At 39.8% G+C, this 17,507-nt stretch overlaps 1 protein-coding gene across 8 annotated transcripts in view; it reads left to right on the top strand.

Moving 5' to 3' along the window:
• osbpl8 (oxysterol binding protein-like 8) overlaps positions 1-17,507 on the top strand; it is a 135,859-nt gene that overhangs the window by 75,666 nt on the left and 42,686 nt on the right. For 3 of the 8 annotated variants that reach the window (XM_061714650.1, XM_061714649.1, XM_061714651.1), the window contains exon 2: positions 3,966-4,229. The exons of the other annotated variants lie outside the window; for them this stretch is intronic. In XM_061714650.1, coding sequence (XP_061570634.1) covers positions 4,079-4,229 — 151 coding nt within the window. In that variant the 5' untranslated portion in view covers positions 3,966-4,078. The remainder of the gene's footprint in view (positions 1-3,965; positions 4,230-17,507) is intronic. 8 annotated transcript variants of the gene reach the window in all.

Below are 17,507 nucleotides of genomic sequence, written 5' to 3'. Positions count from 1 at the left end.
AAAATTTCGAGAAAAAAGTCGGAATGTTGAGATTAAGAAGGAAAGGAAAAAGGAAGAAAAAAGAGAACAAAAGGAAAAAGAAGAAGAAAAAAGGAAAAGACAAAAAAAGGAAAAAAGAAGAAAAAGGAAAAAGAAGAAGAAAAAAAGGAAAAGACAAAAAAAGGAAAAAAAAGAGAAAAAAAAGAAAAAGAAGGAAAAAAAAAACAAAAAAAAGAAGAAAAAAAGGAAAAAAAAAGGTCAAACATATTTGAAAAAGCTCTAGGAGCCACTAGGGCGGCGCTAAAGAGCCGCATGCGGCTCTGGAGCCGATGGTTGCCGACCCCCGGGCTAGACTGACGATGGGCTCCCGGTCCCCCAGTGAGCGCGTAGGGGCTCAGCTTCTAGGGGTGGAACCGATGAGCCAGAATCAGTCCTAATTTCATCAGAATCAGCCCGACAAATGTCCCAGATAGTGACTATATTTAGAAAAGGTTTCTCAAGTACCTCGAAAATGCTGTTGGCCCTGTGGAAAATGACTTTCCCTCCGCAAGCGGATTAATTAGGGCTGGGATGTGAATTGTACATGCAGGACATCTAATTACTTGTTTTAATCTACATTTGAGTCGGGGAGGTCGAGCCGCAGACTTAACAGCCGTGTGGAGTAATTAGTTACCGCAGTTTGGGAGGGGATTACGGCGTTTATCTGGACGTGCAATCTTAGGTGACGCGTCTTCCTGAAAAGTTGGTGGAGAGGTCTGGAAGAAAAAGACCCAGCAGATCGGCTGGCCGGGACACGATGAGACCGACAGCTGCACAGCTGATCAATTCCATCCCAGATTAGGTTTCAGAGACGATGCCCGAGGCTGATTCTGTTCACGACTCGCTCTGCCCTCCGTGTGCACATCCTGTCAGTTTCTATAAACCACGCTGATAACTCTCACCTGTCATGTCCGCCTGAACGCCGGGGTCATGTTGAATAAATATATCGTTTAAGCTGCAGCTACATCAACACACAGCTGTATTGGTGTCGGCGTCGGCTGCCAGACAGCTCTTTGTGCTTGTGATGTCAGCGCAGCAACAACAGACTTGCATCTGCACTAAATCATCCAGCATCTTCCATCTTCCTGTCTAGATACGACTAGTCAACACTGCAAACAACTTTAACATCTTTGTATGGTAGACTAGGATTGTGTTTGGGTTTAATGCTCCTCCTATTTACGTAGCTATTTGTACACACCAAAAAAAGGGGTGGGCATCGATTCAAGTGTCAAGAATTGAATCGATTCCGATTCTTAAGATTCTGAATAGAGTATCAGGATCCGATTCGATCTAATATTGATTTGGGTAAGTGTTATTAAAAATGTTTTTTGAGCTCTTGCCTGAATTATATGACTGTAAAATAACTAGTGAACTAATAATTTCACTAATTTCACATTGAAAGAAAAGTTAATTTAGTTCAGGAGTTTTAAAAACCAGCGCTTTGTTGATGCTACTCTTCGACGCCATGTTCATTGTTTGATAGTTTCACACCACACGCATGTGTGAATTAAATACGGAAGAGTATTAGGGCAATGCAGGAGAAAAAATATTTGAGAAGGGAAGATTTTCTTTTATTGTGCACTTTGAGAAAAAAGTCGAAATGTCAAGAAAAAAATCAGATTAATGTTGAAATACAATTTCAAGAATAAAGTCAAAATTTCGTGAATAAAGATGAAATTTTGACTTTTTTCTCAACATTTCGACTTTTTTCTGAAAGTGCATAATGAAAAAAAAATCTTCCTCCTAAAATAATATTTTTATTTTTCTCCTGCCTGGCCCTAATACTCTTCCGTAATTAAATGACCTGACAACTGGGATTAAAGTTCACGGGGCGAAAATGTAATTATGAAGAAAAAAAATCGATCTTTAGACATACGAATCGATTTTTAGGAATTAATATGAGAATCAATTTAGAATCAGAAAATCGATTTTTTTTCAACACAGGCCTACACCTAAAGGACACATGGTGTTGAAAATGTTAAATGCTGGTGTGCATGTAGACGGCACCGCAGGGCTGGTGTGGTGGTGGTGTGATGACTTCCTTCTGTCTTCAACAGAGCTTCTGTATTCTGTGTGTGTGTGTGTGTCTGTGTGTGTATGTGTGGTGACTCCTGTCTTTATAGCAGTTATAAGCTGTGAGGATTAAAAAGGAACAGTTCTCGTAAAGGGACATTTCACTGCTATTCACGAGGATGTTAAGTTCGGCGGCTGCTGGGCATTAACCCCCAGGACTCGTCTCGCAGGCCCTGCCAGCCTGCCGACATCACCGGCGAGTCTTCATCAGATTAGTTCTTACTTCAGGAAGTTTGTGACGGCTCGGTGGCATCTTTGAGCCACAACGCAGCATCTCAGAGTAAAGTAAAGTAAAGTTTTGTTGTTGTTATCATTTTAAAAGGCTTGAATGCCGTGGACACAAACCCATAGCATTCTACTGAACTCTGCTGATGAAGATCACGTTATGTACCTAAGATACTCTCGTTTGCTGCTGTCAAAGTCAAACATCCACATTGAAACTTTTTAAGCAGCTACCAGCTAGAGAGCTAGATATATATTATCAACTCTATCTCTTGGCGCTTTTCCACTAGTACCTACTCAGCCCGACTCGACTCGCCTCAGTTTGGTTCTTTTCCACCAGGGGTCTAACATGGCGAGTAGATACTTTTCTGTAACTATTCTGCCGAGGTTCTAAGTGGCTGAGTCGGCTGTATCTGACATCATCACACTACAGGCCACCGATTGGTCGGGGGGTTGGAGTCAGACGTCTGAGTCAGGAGGAGGAAATCAGAGAAAGAGACTCTGACGGATTCTTGTTCATTTTATTCAACCAGCAATGGCAGCAAAAGTCTGTTTCATGATCCAACTCTGAGGGTCAGATGTTCATAAACCTGGTGCTGAGGAGAGAATTAAAAAGGGATGTAGAAGGGCGATAAAGAACGACCAGATCTACCAGGAGCTCTGTCTCTTCATAGCTGCTCACGGCTCCAGCTGACTTTTCAGCAGCGCAGACAAACTAAAAAAATATTAAAAAGCATTGCCGCTTGAACCTTTTCTAACTCTCATATTTTAACTTGATATCAAACACAAGCCACAGACCCAGCAGCACATCTATCATCTCCTCCAGGTTCTACATCTTTAGTGTTGTTGTCTTCTTCATTTAGATACACAATCAAATACGTCACAGCAGCTTCTCTCCAACCTCCTACTTCTGCTCCAGGTGCTCAATTGTTGTGGAAAAGAAACTTGAGTAGAGCTGAGTAGGTACTAGTGGAAAAGCGCCATATGATGCAAGGTATAGAATTTAGCGTAGTCTCAGGTGCTTCGTCTATTGATTTCAGAGTAATTTCCACCCTGTACTTGGGTGTGAGTAAACGCTGCCACAGTTTGTGGCTGATGCTCCAGTCCCTGATTCCCGCTGGGGTCTCTAATGCTGTGGTTACATTTAACAACACTATTTGGAATTGGTATTGGTCCAGATTACAGTCCCGTTAGAACAAGAAAAGGTATGCTGGTATCTGTATGCTGGGTGTCAGAGTCAGAGCAATGATTAACCACTGAAGTTTGGTTGAAAAGCAGTGGGATGTCCCTTTTGAATATAAAATATTGAGCTTAAAACAAAAACGTAGTGATAAATTCAGCCTCAGTAGAAGTTGTGACCTGGAATATCAGGGCTTTTATATTTTTTTCCTCAAGCCAAGATGCAGCTCCCCTCCCATGCGGAGGAGAGGCAGTAGGCGGGGCTCAGCGTATCCGTTATTAAATACTTAGGAGCTCTCACTCACAGAGAGGAGAGAGTAGAGAGAGGGAGAGAGGGACAGTCATCTGGAGGAAGTGAGAGGGAAACAGCCTCCTGCCCCGGCTCCGTGTCTGCTCGTCTGAGCTTGCCAGTGTGTCTGTTGGACTTGGCTTTTCTCTCTGCGTGTTGATTGATTTATTCACTCACACACCAGCTGAGTGAGGCGCAGTGGATCACCGTTCGACCTTCCACCCTCGGGCTTTTCTGGCCGTCCCCCCAGCCCTCGCCCCTTCCCCCTGGCCCTCCGGGGGAGCTGCCGCCGGCCCCATGATGAAGGAGGAGGGTCTGCTGAGCCGCCGCCGCTTCTCCACGTGTGGCGGGACAACATCCGTTCGACCTCCACACCCAGACGGACGCAAGCTGATCCGCAACGCCTCCTTCGGGGGCTACAACGAGCTGTCGCCCATCTCGCTGCCAGGTGGGTGCTCGGCAGGGTGGACGCTCTTTCCTGGGTGACGGGGATCGCAGACGCGTTTGTTGCCCTTGTAGTTTTACCTCACAGTTCCTGTAGGAAGGTACAGTACGCCTCCCTCCGTTAAGTTTGTCCTAACATCCTCAGAGGTTAAAATGCCACTCATCTGTGGACCGTCAGTCGCCCGGATCGGAAAATGGGAATGAAACGGGTCCGTATGAACTAGGACTGGGGATTGATTCAAATGTCAAGAATCGATTCCGATTCTTAAGATTCAGAATCGATTATCACGCTTTAATTCAATCCGATATTGATTTGGGTTAGTGTTATTAAAACTATTTTTTGAGCTGTTGCATGAATTATATGACTGTAGTTCCGCAACATATTAATACTAGTATTATACTGAGATTCAACAGCAAGTATTGGCAGCTAATGATGCTGTAAGGACCAATCACCTCCCAGAATGCTGATAGAACTGATTTCAGAAACATCGTGTAGGTCAGAATTATCAAACAGATCCAGGACAGAAAACAGAGGCTGTATGAAATCGCTTTTATTTTTTACCACATTCCATTTTTATTCTTTTCCATTTTCTGTGTTTTTTGGTTTTTAGAATTAGGTATTTAGCATTTTATGCAAATTTAACCCCCAAAAAGTATATAAAGCAATTAAATAAAGACAATTTATGCAATTATAACTGAAAACGTTAATATTTTCATACTTTTAAATGTATATAAAGGCAAAAACATGGCAGTAGTTATTCTCGCGTGCAACAAAACATTCCTTTTTTGGGCAAAAACAAAAAAATTCCAAAGGTTATTTGTATGAAATAAATAACTAAGAAATAAATAACTCAAATATGCCTTTCAATATCCATTTAAAGTGCAAAAAAAGAAAGAAAACCTTCCAGAATGCTGATATACTGTAACTGCTTTCAAAAAACATCGTGTGGGTCAGAATTACCAAACAGATCCAGGTCAGCAAACAGAGGACGTATGAAATCCCATTTATGAGAATTAGGTTTTTAGCATTTTATGCAAATGTAATCCGAAAACGGTAAATAAAGCAAAGAAATATAGACAATTTATGTAATTATAATTGATAACTTTTAATATTTTCATACTTTTAAACATATTTAAAGGCAAAAACATGGCAGTAGTTATTCTCGTATCCAACAAAACATTCCTCTTTTTGGCATAAACAAAAAAATACTAAAAGTTGTAATGTAATGATAAAAAAAAATAAAAAGAAATTGATCTTTAGACATATTAATCGATTTTTATGAATTAATATGAGAATCAAATTAGAATTTAGAATCGGAAAATCGATCTTTTCAACACAGGCCTAGTATGACCACTTGTCAGAACTCTGATCTGGCGCAGCACCCACAGTCCTCTCAGAGGATGATTCCCAGCGCGTCCAGGAATGTTTCTCGGCTTTTACTGCCGTAACCGCTTAGTCACATCTCTAGGCATCACTTGCACAGATACAGGATGTTCTTGTAAATTCATGAATGCGGTTTAAGGAAAGGTTTTTGTTGATTTGAGTGAATCCATATCGGCTCCCGAAGTCTGAGGTGTTTGCAGTTGTTCCAAAAAAGAGCCATATTGGGGTCAGACTTCTACACCTGGAAGGGAGCCGGGTGACACACTTGTTATTAATGGGTTTCCAGATTTAATGTTGCCCAGTTTGGGTTTTTCCTCACGGGCAGGTTATTCAGTGTTTTCATACACTAAATGTGACTGATGTAACAGGTTAACTGCATTAACTTCTGCTGCTGCACACCATGTTATAGTATAGCTACTGTGGTTATTGTTTAGCTCAGGGGTGGCTAACCAGTCAGAGGCAAAGAGCCACAATTGGTTACTGTGTTACTGCAAAGAGCAACATCAACTACCCCATCTCTCACTCCCTGCTCTCTCTGAGACATAAAAATACCATTATAAAATGGAAAAGGTGAAATCCTGCAATCTGATTGGTTGTTAAGAGTGGTATTATGAGCATATTATTTTTCATTCCAATGTATACTGTTTATATTTCGTAATTATATATTTTTTACTTTTTGAACCTTGAGAATTTCCCCATTCAGGGAGAAATAAAGGACTTATCTTATATACCACGACTTCTATTCTAAAGCCTTATCCCAGCATATCATTCCGCGTCAGGAAAGCAACCAATGTATCCATGACAACAACCAACTGTTATTTTTTGACAGCTACAGCAGGTAGCAAAAAGTAGCTGGTGTTAAAGTTTATTTTTTATTTTCGTTAACAATTAATAAGGCATGTTCACGGTAAACGTTGATCTCCGGGGAGGAGCTAACGATGGATGAATGGATTGACGGGTGCCTGTCTCCAAAAAAAAAGACGAGCAAAAGACGGCTTGCGGAGCTACATATGGAGTAGGGCTGGGCGATATGGACCAAAAGTCATATCTCAATATTTTCTAGCTGAATGGCGATACTCGATATATATCGATATTTTTTCTGTGCCATAATTGGGGTTTCCCCCAAAGCATTATAGCATAGCATCTCTGTTAGCTTCATTTTTTCTGAGGCAAACCCTTACAAAAACAGTCAGTTTTAATACAAAGCCTCGTGCCAAATGTCACACAGGTTCCTTTATTAACAGAGGTCTGCACAATATCAACATGTATAAAACAAATGAAATAAAAATAAACTGCCTGCATATATAGAATAAAAATGTTTCTTGAATAAAATAAAACAAATATCCCTTTCCTGCATAACAATTAAATTAAAATACACTGTGCAATTAATACAATGTAGACAGTAACAGGCAGACTTTTCCACTGAGGTTGACAGTCGTACAAATAACAAAACATTTGTGCAAATCTCAAATAAAACATTCAAGTCAATTTGTCACAAAATAAGCTATATCAAAATCATACATTTTTTTTTTTTTTATAAATCAATATAAACGATATTGTCTCATACCATATCGCGTTTGAAAATATATCGATATATATTAAAATCTCGATATATCGCCCAGCCCTAATCTGGAGAGATGGGACTATTTTTTTTTTCCCTTCGAGTTATTTCCGTCACAAACATGAGCGCTCGTCCGTATAGTTCAACGGGTTGAGCATGCGACTATGAATACCTTCCCCTGTACAACGACGCGGGTTCGATTCCAGTTACGGCATATTTTGCCCCCACTTCCTGCGTGTCTGTCTTTCAATGCACCTATCAAATAAAGTCGCAAGAGCCGCCTGACACCGGGCACAGAGCCGCATGCGGCTCGCGAGCCGCGTGTTGGCCACCCCTGGTTAAGACCGTAGGGCTCTTTGCAGGGTTTTGGTGTTGCACACCGTTGTTTTTTGGGGGGTTTTGTGAGACTTTTAATATCTGTGTATGTTTTATTACATTAAGAGCCAAATGGTTTGTGGCTTTTAAGCATGTGCTAATGCAGAGATCACCCTCAGCTTAGCTGATGTGGTTTTACAGTGTTCCACAGTTCCTGTGATCCCCCAAAGTGCAGAAGTAATCCTCATTTTTAAAAGTGCACTTAATCCCACGGAATATGAAGGATTTAATCACTTCATTGTCGATTTGTGGAATTGCTCACTGCGTGATCTTCACTTAGTTCATCCTGCTAAAAAGCACACGTACGTGGAGGCCGAGCGCTGGCAGCCACCCGTGCTTTCAAAAAGAAGGTGTTTCCTGCTCCACCTTCTCCGATGACTGCTTTTAGCTCCGCAAATGCTGGATCTGATGTGGAGTAGCTGCACTTTAAAGCAGGATTTAAAATGTCCTGGTACATTCATGGTCCTCGGCTGGCGTCTGGGACTTTAGGTCCTCTCAACAACCGTGGTTTGCCATCATCTTTCTCCCTAAGGCTTGTCTGTGTCTGGGATTTGCTCTGGTGACCTCACGGCCCGGCGCCCTTTCCCCTTTCAAAGTAGCGCTTCCTTCAGCTGTAAAAGTCTCCTAAGCTACGAGATGCCTGAGTCATGTTTTGCTGCCTCATTCCGCCCAGATTTCCTGCAGGAGACTGCCGGTGCAGCCTGCTTGTACCCACTGACTTCTCTTTGTGCTTTTCACACTGTTTTGTTACGCCCTCATGACCTCATGTCTGCAGACAAAACTCTTTGCAACTGTATTACGTAGACAGTTTAATAATGGCTCCTTGATGGTTACACTGGCCTCTCCACCACTCCATTGTGCCTCATTTCCCATTTATGTTTGGTGGTGTATTGCTAAAAACAGGAGATTACAAGTGCATAAACGATGTATTGTTTCTGTGTCATTGCTGATATATTAATTTATAATATCAGTGTATATAGGTGTGAGGATGTGTTATTATTGATATTCATATAACATTTGTGTGTGTGTGTATGTGTGTGTGTGTGTATATATATATATATATATATATATATATATATATATATATATATATATATATATATATATATATATATATATATATATATCTTTTGTTTTTTGTATAGTAATTAAATTAATTTTGATTATAATGAAATAGAGTTTAGGGGGTAGGATTTAACTTTTTACTTCTTCCTTCTTCCACTTTTCGAGCATGTTAACTATGATGGATGTATGTTTTTATTTATATATATATTTTTTTTATTATTGATTATTATTGTTTTGTTTTGTATTCACTACTGTTTCATGTTCGAAATAAAAATTTCAATTCAAAATTCAATTAAATTGCTTTGAGGGAGTAAAAACACAGAAGAGCTAATTTTTAGGGACTGTGTTTGAAATTATAACTCCAACATGCCAAATATTTAGTTTGAAAAGCATCAATATCTTCAATTGTGATTTACGTTGATCAATCCCTTTTTTTCCGATGTCGATCAAGTAGTCGATTCTTTGTATTACTTTATTTTGGGCTATATTGTTAGGACGACTCAGTAGTTTGAACCTCTTCCATCCTTTTCCGTCTTGAGAAGAAAAGGCGGGTAAGTCTGAGACTGCAGGGACGGAGGTGCAGCCTCGGACCGGGCAGTACAAGTGAACTCAGCTCAGCTGTCAGGAACAGAACACACACACACACACAACAGCACCATGGTGATACAGGCGGCCTAATGCCCCTCTCTCACTCAGACACGTCACACTTGAAATATCGCTCCATCAAACGTGATGGGCCTTTGTCTTTGTCTTAGAGTGCATCTATTCAGTGTGCATTGGGCTACTTTTAGTTGTTATGTGTGCGTGTGATTATGCCTGTGTTGAAAAAAAACAATTTTCCGATTCTAAATCGATTCCTAAAAATCGATTCCCATGTCTAAAGATCGATTTTTTTTTTTTCATCATTACATCTTCGCCCGGTGAACTCTAATCCCAGTAGTCACGTCATCTAATTCACACATGTTCTTTTTTTGCACTTTAAACGGATATTGAAAGGCATATTTGAGTTATTTATTTATTTCATACAAATAACTTTTGGAATTCTTTTGTTTTTGCCCAGAAAAAGGAATGTTTTGTTGCACACGAGAATAACTACTGCCATGTTTTTGCCTTTAAATATGTTTAAAGGTATGAAAACAGTTTTCAGTTATAATTGCATAAATTGTCTTTATTTCATTGCTTTATATACTTTCTTTGGGTTAAATTTGCATAAAATGCTAAAAACCAAATTCTCAAAAATTAAAAACCAAAAAACACAGAAAATTAAAAAAATTCAAACGGAATGTGGGAAAAAATAAAAACAATTTCATACAGCCCTACCTTTGTTTGCTGCCCTGGATCTGTTTGGTAATTCTGCCCCACGATGTTTCTGAAAGCAGTTCTATCAGCATTCTGGGAGCTGATTGGTCCTTACAGCATCATTAGCTGACAATACTTTCTGTTTAATCTCAATATAATACTAGTAGTAATATGTTGCAGAACTACAGTCATATCATTCAGGCAACAGCTCAAAAAAATCTGTTTTAATAACACTAACTCAAATCAATATCGGAATCGACTGGAGTACTGGAAATGATCAGGATATCTTTGGTCTTAGCTGTGTTGTTTGAATATTACTTGAGACTGTCTCAAAGTTACTAGGACTCTCCCATCGGAGCTAAAGCAGTGCAGAGGTCTCATGAGAGTAGAGATCTACTCTCCTCATGCTCTTCCTGATAGAGTCAACAGCAGTGACAGTTCTTCTCCTCACACATGCAGCCTCTTAGGGCTGCGTTCCCTTGTAAGGGCCACATTCCTCCTCCCTGACTCATGTTCCCTAGAGTTTCCCTAGTAGAAGGCAGAGCCTTCACTTATCAGGCTACTCTCTTGTGCGACTAGGCATGGGGCGATATACGATATTATTGTATATAGCAATAAAAAACGGCCGCGATAACGTTATCGTGGGGTACTGTAATTATCGCCAAATATTTTCTTTTTTTTTTTTTTGTCACACAAGGCTACCAGCCAGGTAGAAGCCAGTGTTATTTTTTTTCATGTATTTTATTAATATTATTTATTATTATTATTTATTTAATATTTTTTCAGAGAGTAGTACAATCCGTGTGCATTTGACTACTGTGGCACTTTATTTTCACTCAATCTTTGTGTTGGCCATGCAGCTTTTGTTTTGTATACTACAGAGCAGTGCCTTTATTTTATTATTTTTCCAGAGAGCCGTACTAAGTAGCAGGCAGCCAGCCACTGTTAAAGTTTCAGAGAGTAATACAATCAGTGTGCATTTGGCTCTACTTTGTCACTTTATTTCTATTTGTCACTTATTTCTTTCGACTCTCAGGGAAGTATTTTCTTACAAAAAAAGAAAGTTCAAATAAGTACCGGTACTATAGTTTACACTTTGTAATGCATAACATTTACAGTACACTATTTGTTCTCTACCTCAAGTGTCACTGTGTTGAGAATGATTTGAGAATAAATGTTCTGAAGGAACCAGTGGATCCACTGTTAGTGTTTTTCCTTGCATTTTAAGAATTTTATAAGCGACACGCTAATATCGTGATAATATCGTAATCGTGATATTTTTGTCCACTAATATCGTGATATGAAATTTTCATATCGTCCCATGCCTATGTGCGACACCTCCCTCTTTCCCAGCTTTGAGTCAAAGCCGAGCGTATTGAGGCCAGGCGAGGCCTGGACGGCCTCACGTCTCTCTGCATCCAGGCAATAAGTCAACTCCATCGTAACTCAGCATTTCCTCAGTGTGCTGTATCACCACAATCTGCTCATTAAACTGATTGGTTCATTAGATGAATTCACTGAATCGTATTGGAATAAGCTTCCACCACATTTAACCATAAACAATAAAGCTAGATTCAAAAATAAATTAAGAAAAGCACTACTTAGCAAGGAAGTCAGTTTTAGTTAGTTTATAAAATGGAATATTTTTTGTTGTTTGGTTCTGGCTGGTTTTAACAATTTAAGGGTTGAAAGATTTATTTATGTTTTAATTGTAAGAATTGTATTTTTTGTTTTATGTTCGCAATGTTGGACCCCAGGAAGAACAGTCTTCACTGCACTTAAACAAGCAGCTGCTGAGACTGATTGTCTGACCTGCTGGAAATGGAAACATAGTTGGTTATGACTGCTGTTGAATGTATTTTTTTCTTTCTTTTTTCTGTATTAGATCAGTTGTGAAGTTTTAGACTACAAATGAAATGAAATTGTGGACTGCTTTTCAGACTTTTTGACGACCTCACATGAACTCTTAACTGTGCAGTGTTTTTGTTAGTATTTATGTCCTCACTCGCTGTCTTCATTTTGTGGAATGTCTCTGCCTTTTTGCAGAGTATTTTTAATTTGATATTCTCTTTATCTAGTGTACATGTATTTGGTTTGCTTTTATTATGTTATGTTTAGTACTGTATTATTTTAAAATGTTGGAGGACCCCAGGAAGAATAGCTGCAGTCATGCTGTAGCTAATGGGGATCCTAGTTAAACAATTAAATAATTAAACTGCAGTGAGGACTAATGGGGATCCGTAATAAATAAATAAATAAATAAATAAATCATCCAGCAGTTGATCGGAGCTCGGAGTGCCAGTCAGGGCTCATGATTCCCTGGTTAGTGCTGTTGCTTTGACAAAAACACCAGAATCCTGGTTGAATATTGAAGGTAAACGCCGGCTGTACAGTATTACATATAGTATTTTATATATAGTGTGGTTCTGGCCGATTCACTTCTCGACCCGTCGCTTCCTTCTATTACAAGCTGGAGTAACAGTTTCATTTTGTGTTAATTCAGAGAGGCTGTTCCAACAGTGGGGAACTGGTCGGTGTGGCTTTGCAGTTCCACGTTTCTCATGGTGCGTACTCCTGCACTATTGTGGCTTCTCTGATTCTTCTCTGTCCGGTTGAGGTTGATGGCCACCCTGCCCGGACTGGGTTCTGCTGTGGCGCTTTTCCACTAGTACCTACTCGGCACGACTCCACTCGCCTCGGTTTGGTTCTTTTCCACTAGGGGTCTAACGTGCAGAGTAGATACTTTTTCTGTATCTATTCTGCTGAGGTTCTAAGCGGTTGAGTCGGCTGTATCTGACATCATCACACTACAGACCACCGATTGGTCGGGGGGTTGGAGTCAGACGTCTGAGTCAGGAGGAGGAAATCAGTGGAAAAACCGACTCTGACGGCTTCTGGTTCATTTTATTCGACCAGCAATGGCAGCAAAAGTCTGTTTGATGATCCAACTCTGAGGTGCAGATGTTCATAAACCTGGTGCTGAGGAGAGAATTAAAAAGGGATCTAGACGGTGATAAGGAACAACCAGATCTAACAGGAGCTCTGTCTCTTCATAGCTTCTCTCACTCTCATTTTTTAACTTGATATCAAACACAAGTCACAGACCCAGCAGCACATCTATCATCTCCTCCAGGTTCTACATCTTTAGTGTTGTTGTCTTCTTCCTTTAGATACACAATCAAATACGTCACAGCTGAATCGTAGTGGAAAACAAACCAGGCCGAGATGAGATGAGTAGAACCGAGTAGGTACGAGTGGAAAATCCCCACTGGAGGTCTCTTTGTTAAAAGGAACTTTTTCCTCACCGGTTTTGCTGCTGCTTTGTGCACACTCAGCACAGGGCGGTTTAAAGGAATTAAAGATGTAACTGTGTTGGTTTCCTCATCTATAGAAACCATTTAGGTTGCTTTATACTGATTGGTACTATATGAATACAAATATGAGGAATTACACCGAATTTATACTCTCCTTAGAATCAGTTGAACTATAAATTAATTCATTCTTTTCATTCAGTTTAATGAGAGAAAAATTATATTCTAATTGTGTTATACTTGGCTGTTTTTAGATGGACCTGTCTTGAGGTTTTTGCTTTCTCTCATTAATCTGAATGGGGGTTGGAGTGTTGTAGCCGGGGATGAAGTGCAGGGCAAACCGACCTCTAGAGGGACAATGGGGACTAATAAAAGGGAGGACAAAACGGTGGTCCTGTGGTCCATAATTAGATGGCTGCTGAGGTCGGCATGAACTGCAGAGAGCTGGTACAATCGGAGGAATCATTGACCATTAAGATGATGCCTGTTGTGAGACATTTTTAAACATCCAAAGGAAGAGGAACGTGGCTATAGTGAAAACGTGAAATTCTATTAGAAACTTAAGTAATTAATTCATTCAATCAACACGTTTCCTCACAGGTTTTGACAGTGTTTCTTCCCGGTTTCATCATTTTATTACTGTGTCAAACACTTTTAAAATTGAAGCATGAACTGGTCTGACAGATTTCTCCTCCATTTGTTGTTCTCAGCTCGGTTGTTGCCATGGCTACCGCCATACTTCCCTCAAATTACTGCAGCCTCACGAAAGCCAGTTTAAAACCTGGAAATGCTGCTTTTACGGGACCAGTCTTTTTGTTTGTATTGATTTATATTTCCTTGCATCTTTGGAGAGGTCTGGTTGAAAGCTTCGGTGCGCAGCGATCACGTCCTTTTGGTCTTAATCTGCAGTGTCAAGTGCTTCATAAAACATGTTTTGGGATGTGAAAAAGAGCTTTAATGAGTCTTGTCGTCGCCCCCGCTCTGATAGTCAGCGTTTGGGTGACACACGGCGTGCTGCTGTCCACCGTAGCTGGCTCTCATTCTGTATCTGACATTATAAATGAGGAAAACATTAATGTTTCAGCACGCAGCCCTTTCTGTCTCTTCGCCCTTTCAGTCCATTTGCACTCTCCCTCCGCCCGTCTGCAGTGCGATCTTGCAGTTGCATTTATATTTTTTTTAAAGGGAATTGCTTGAGTCGGTCTGCAGCGAGGTGTGAGTCACACACAACTAACACCAGAAACACGAACACACAGGCCCTGACGTCCATGTTCATATGACAGGAACAAGGTTTGGTGGATTGACTCCCAGAATTTAGGTCTAGTTTCTCCCAGAGCTGTTCCCTGACGTCTGTTCTACCCGTGCTGCTTTTTAACATTTAAAAAAAAATCTTTTTTATTTGAGAGATGTAACAAAGTGTGACAAGCACCAGACCACATGTTGCTGTTTCTTTTCTTTTCTTCTTTTTTAAATAAAGAGTTTAATCAGGTAACACTAGGACTGGGGATCCATTCAAATGTCAAGAATCGATTCCGATTCTAAAGATTCAGAATCGATTATCAAGATTTGATTCAATCCGATATTGATTTGGGTTAGTGTTATTAAAACAGTTTTTTCAGCTGTTGCATGAATTATATGATTGTAGTTATGCAACATATTAATACTAGTATTATATTGAGATTCAACAGCAAGTATTGGCAGCTAATGATGCTGTAAGGACCAATCAGCTCCCAGAATGTTGATAGAACTGCTTTCAGAAACATCATGTGGAACAGAGGCCGTATGAAATCGGTTTAATTTTTTCCCACATTCTGTTTAAATTTTTTCCATTTTATGTTTTTTTGGTTTTTAATTTTTGAGAATTTGGTTTTTAGAATTTTATGCAAATGTAACCCCAAGAGAGTATATAAAGTAATGAAATATAGACAATGTATGCAATTACAACTGAAAACTTTAATGTTTTCAGACCTTTAAACATATTTAAAGGCAAAAACATGGTACCAGTTATTCTCGTGTCCAACAAAACATTCCTTTTTTGGGCATAAACAATAATGTACAATGTAATGTAATGATGAGAAAAAAATCAATCTTTAGACATACAAATTGATTTTTAGGAATTAATATGAGAATCAATTTAGAATTGGAAAATAAATTTTTTCCAACACAGGCCTAGGTAACTCTGTGATGCTTGTCTCCTTCCCTGGCTCCAAGGGCAGCTTGTAATCTGGACCTATGACGTCGAGGCGGTCCAGACGTCCGAGGCAGTGACATGAAATCCATGCAGAAGGACACAAAAGGCATTGATTTTAGATTGATTGATTTGCAGATGGGGGAAGGGGGTGTTGGCCTCTCTTGGCCCACGAGCCACGACTCCAACCTCACTGGCATCCATCCATCGCTGCTGTTTTCCATCCTGCTTCTGTTTTAGACCCGTAACTGGATTTAACCTTCAGGCTCTTCAGGTCTCATTTAGTAACCAGGTTACTTTGATCATATCACAGCGCTGAATGTTTTCCGGTTAATGGATGACTCTATGTTTGTGGGTCATTTTAAAATAAATAGAACTAATGTTCATTTAAAGTTTCTTGAAAGATACAAAGGCACTCCTGCATCTTCCTTCAGTAGATGCTCTTGTTTTATTATCATGTTTGTTCTTGTTCCTTTTGGGACGCATAAGCCACAAACTATTTCTGAAGGCGGCTGCTGAAAGGAATTAAAGGAGAAGGCACCAATAACAAAATATTTATAGATACAGATATAGCCAAAAGGTTTCTGGACTGCACTAAAGGCCAGGGAGGAACCCAGCAGCAAAGATGTCTGCATCACATCAGCAGACAGAGCAGAGTCTGTACCTGCTTCGCCACGGCAACAGATCCCCTCGCCGTCCCCTCAGAAAACTCTGCTCACTCCTTTCTAGATAACAAACATCAAAACTCTGTGAGACTGCAGTGGCTCCTTCACTCTTACAGCTGAATACTGATGGCAAGAGGTGGGACGGAGAGAGAGACAGATGCTTTCAAATATTTATAGGCTCTCTGTCACCTTAAAACTGTCATCTGGTCACTGTGACCGAGCTGTGACCAGATGTTATGGTCTCAGGGGGAATCTGTTGCTTGAGTTTGAGTAAGCTGCACATCTGGATTCATCCTGTACAACTTATTTCCCAGTGTGGTATTTATGGAGATGTATGCTTCTTTCCAGAGATCCTTGATTGATATGAATGAATGAATGAATGAATGAATGAATGAATGAATGAATTAAAAAATGAATGAATTATTTTTTATTTCGAACATGTATATAAAAAAATAAAAATAAATAGTAACATCTTCATATTCACATATTTTTGAAAAAAGGAGTAGGAAGAGTTCCTACCCTTTTATAACTCTATGATTTTTTATGAATTATTGTTATTATTATATCTACACAATATCCATATAAATATAGTCTATATAAATACTACGTAAACATGCCTATTACTACATAATTATCCATATAAGTATATAGAAAATATAAATATTATATTAATATATAGATATATAGATATGTAATAGTTTTTGATCCACTTTCCTTTCTTTTTTTTCTTTTTTTGTCTGAATATATATTAATGGTTAATACCATGTTGATAAAAACCTAAGGCATATATATATGCATTTTGGATATATAATATATATTTTAATATATCATATATATTTATTTTATATATTTTTTTTTTATGTGAAGGGGGGGTGAGGGGTGACATCCGCTGCTAGTCTAAAACGCGAGAAACACAAGGAAACGCACAATGAGCACACAAGCCTTGGAGATCTGTAAGAGACAAAACAAACACAGACACAAGAACAGGCAGAGACACAAGCAGCAACCATTCCAGGTCCCTGAGACTGAATCAAAGCTAGGCTACTGTGATTATCTGTCCCCCAAAACTGCGGAGTGAGTATGTAGGTGAGTGAGCATCCGATCCACTTTCGAAAGCAGCATTCTTCCAACCAAGCTCCAGAGAAACGTGGACGCTCCTCGGAGCCACATTTCTCCCGTATCTGAGCTGGGTGCGGATCAGTCGCTCGTAGAGGGTGCCAGCTTGTAGGCAGTCAGATTGTGTTGCTGTCAAGGACAGTGTGCATCTCTAACCGGCGTTATGTAATGTGATCCCAGCTGGCCACTGAGGCGATTCTGACAAGTGTGAGAGGAGTCGCACTAGTGGAAATCACACACAGAGGTGGTGGATGTACGGAGCAAAGTTGGGCTGAAAAGCATAATAACTGCTACAGTCAGCCGCGGAACTGAAGTCTG

This window comes from Cololabis saira, chromosome 23, assembly GCF_033807715.1.
Source record: "Cololabis saira isolate AMF1-May2022 chromosome 23, fColSai1.1, whole genome shotgun sequence".
Classification (NCBI taxonomy): Eukaryota; Metazoa; Chordata; class Actinopteri; order Beloniformes; family Belonidae; genus Cololabis; species Cololabis saira.
The sequence above is the reverse complement of the archived record's forward strand: the minus strand, read 5'-3'. Positions and strand labels throughout refer to the sequence as shown.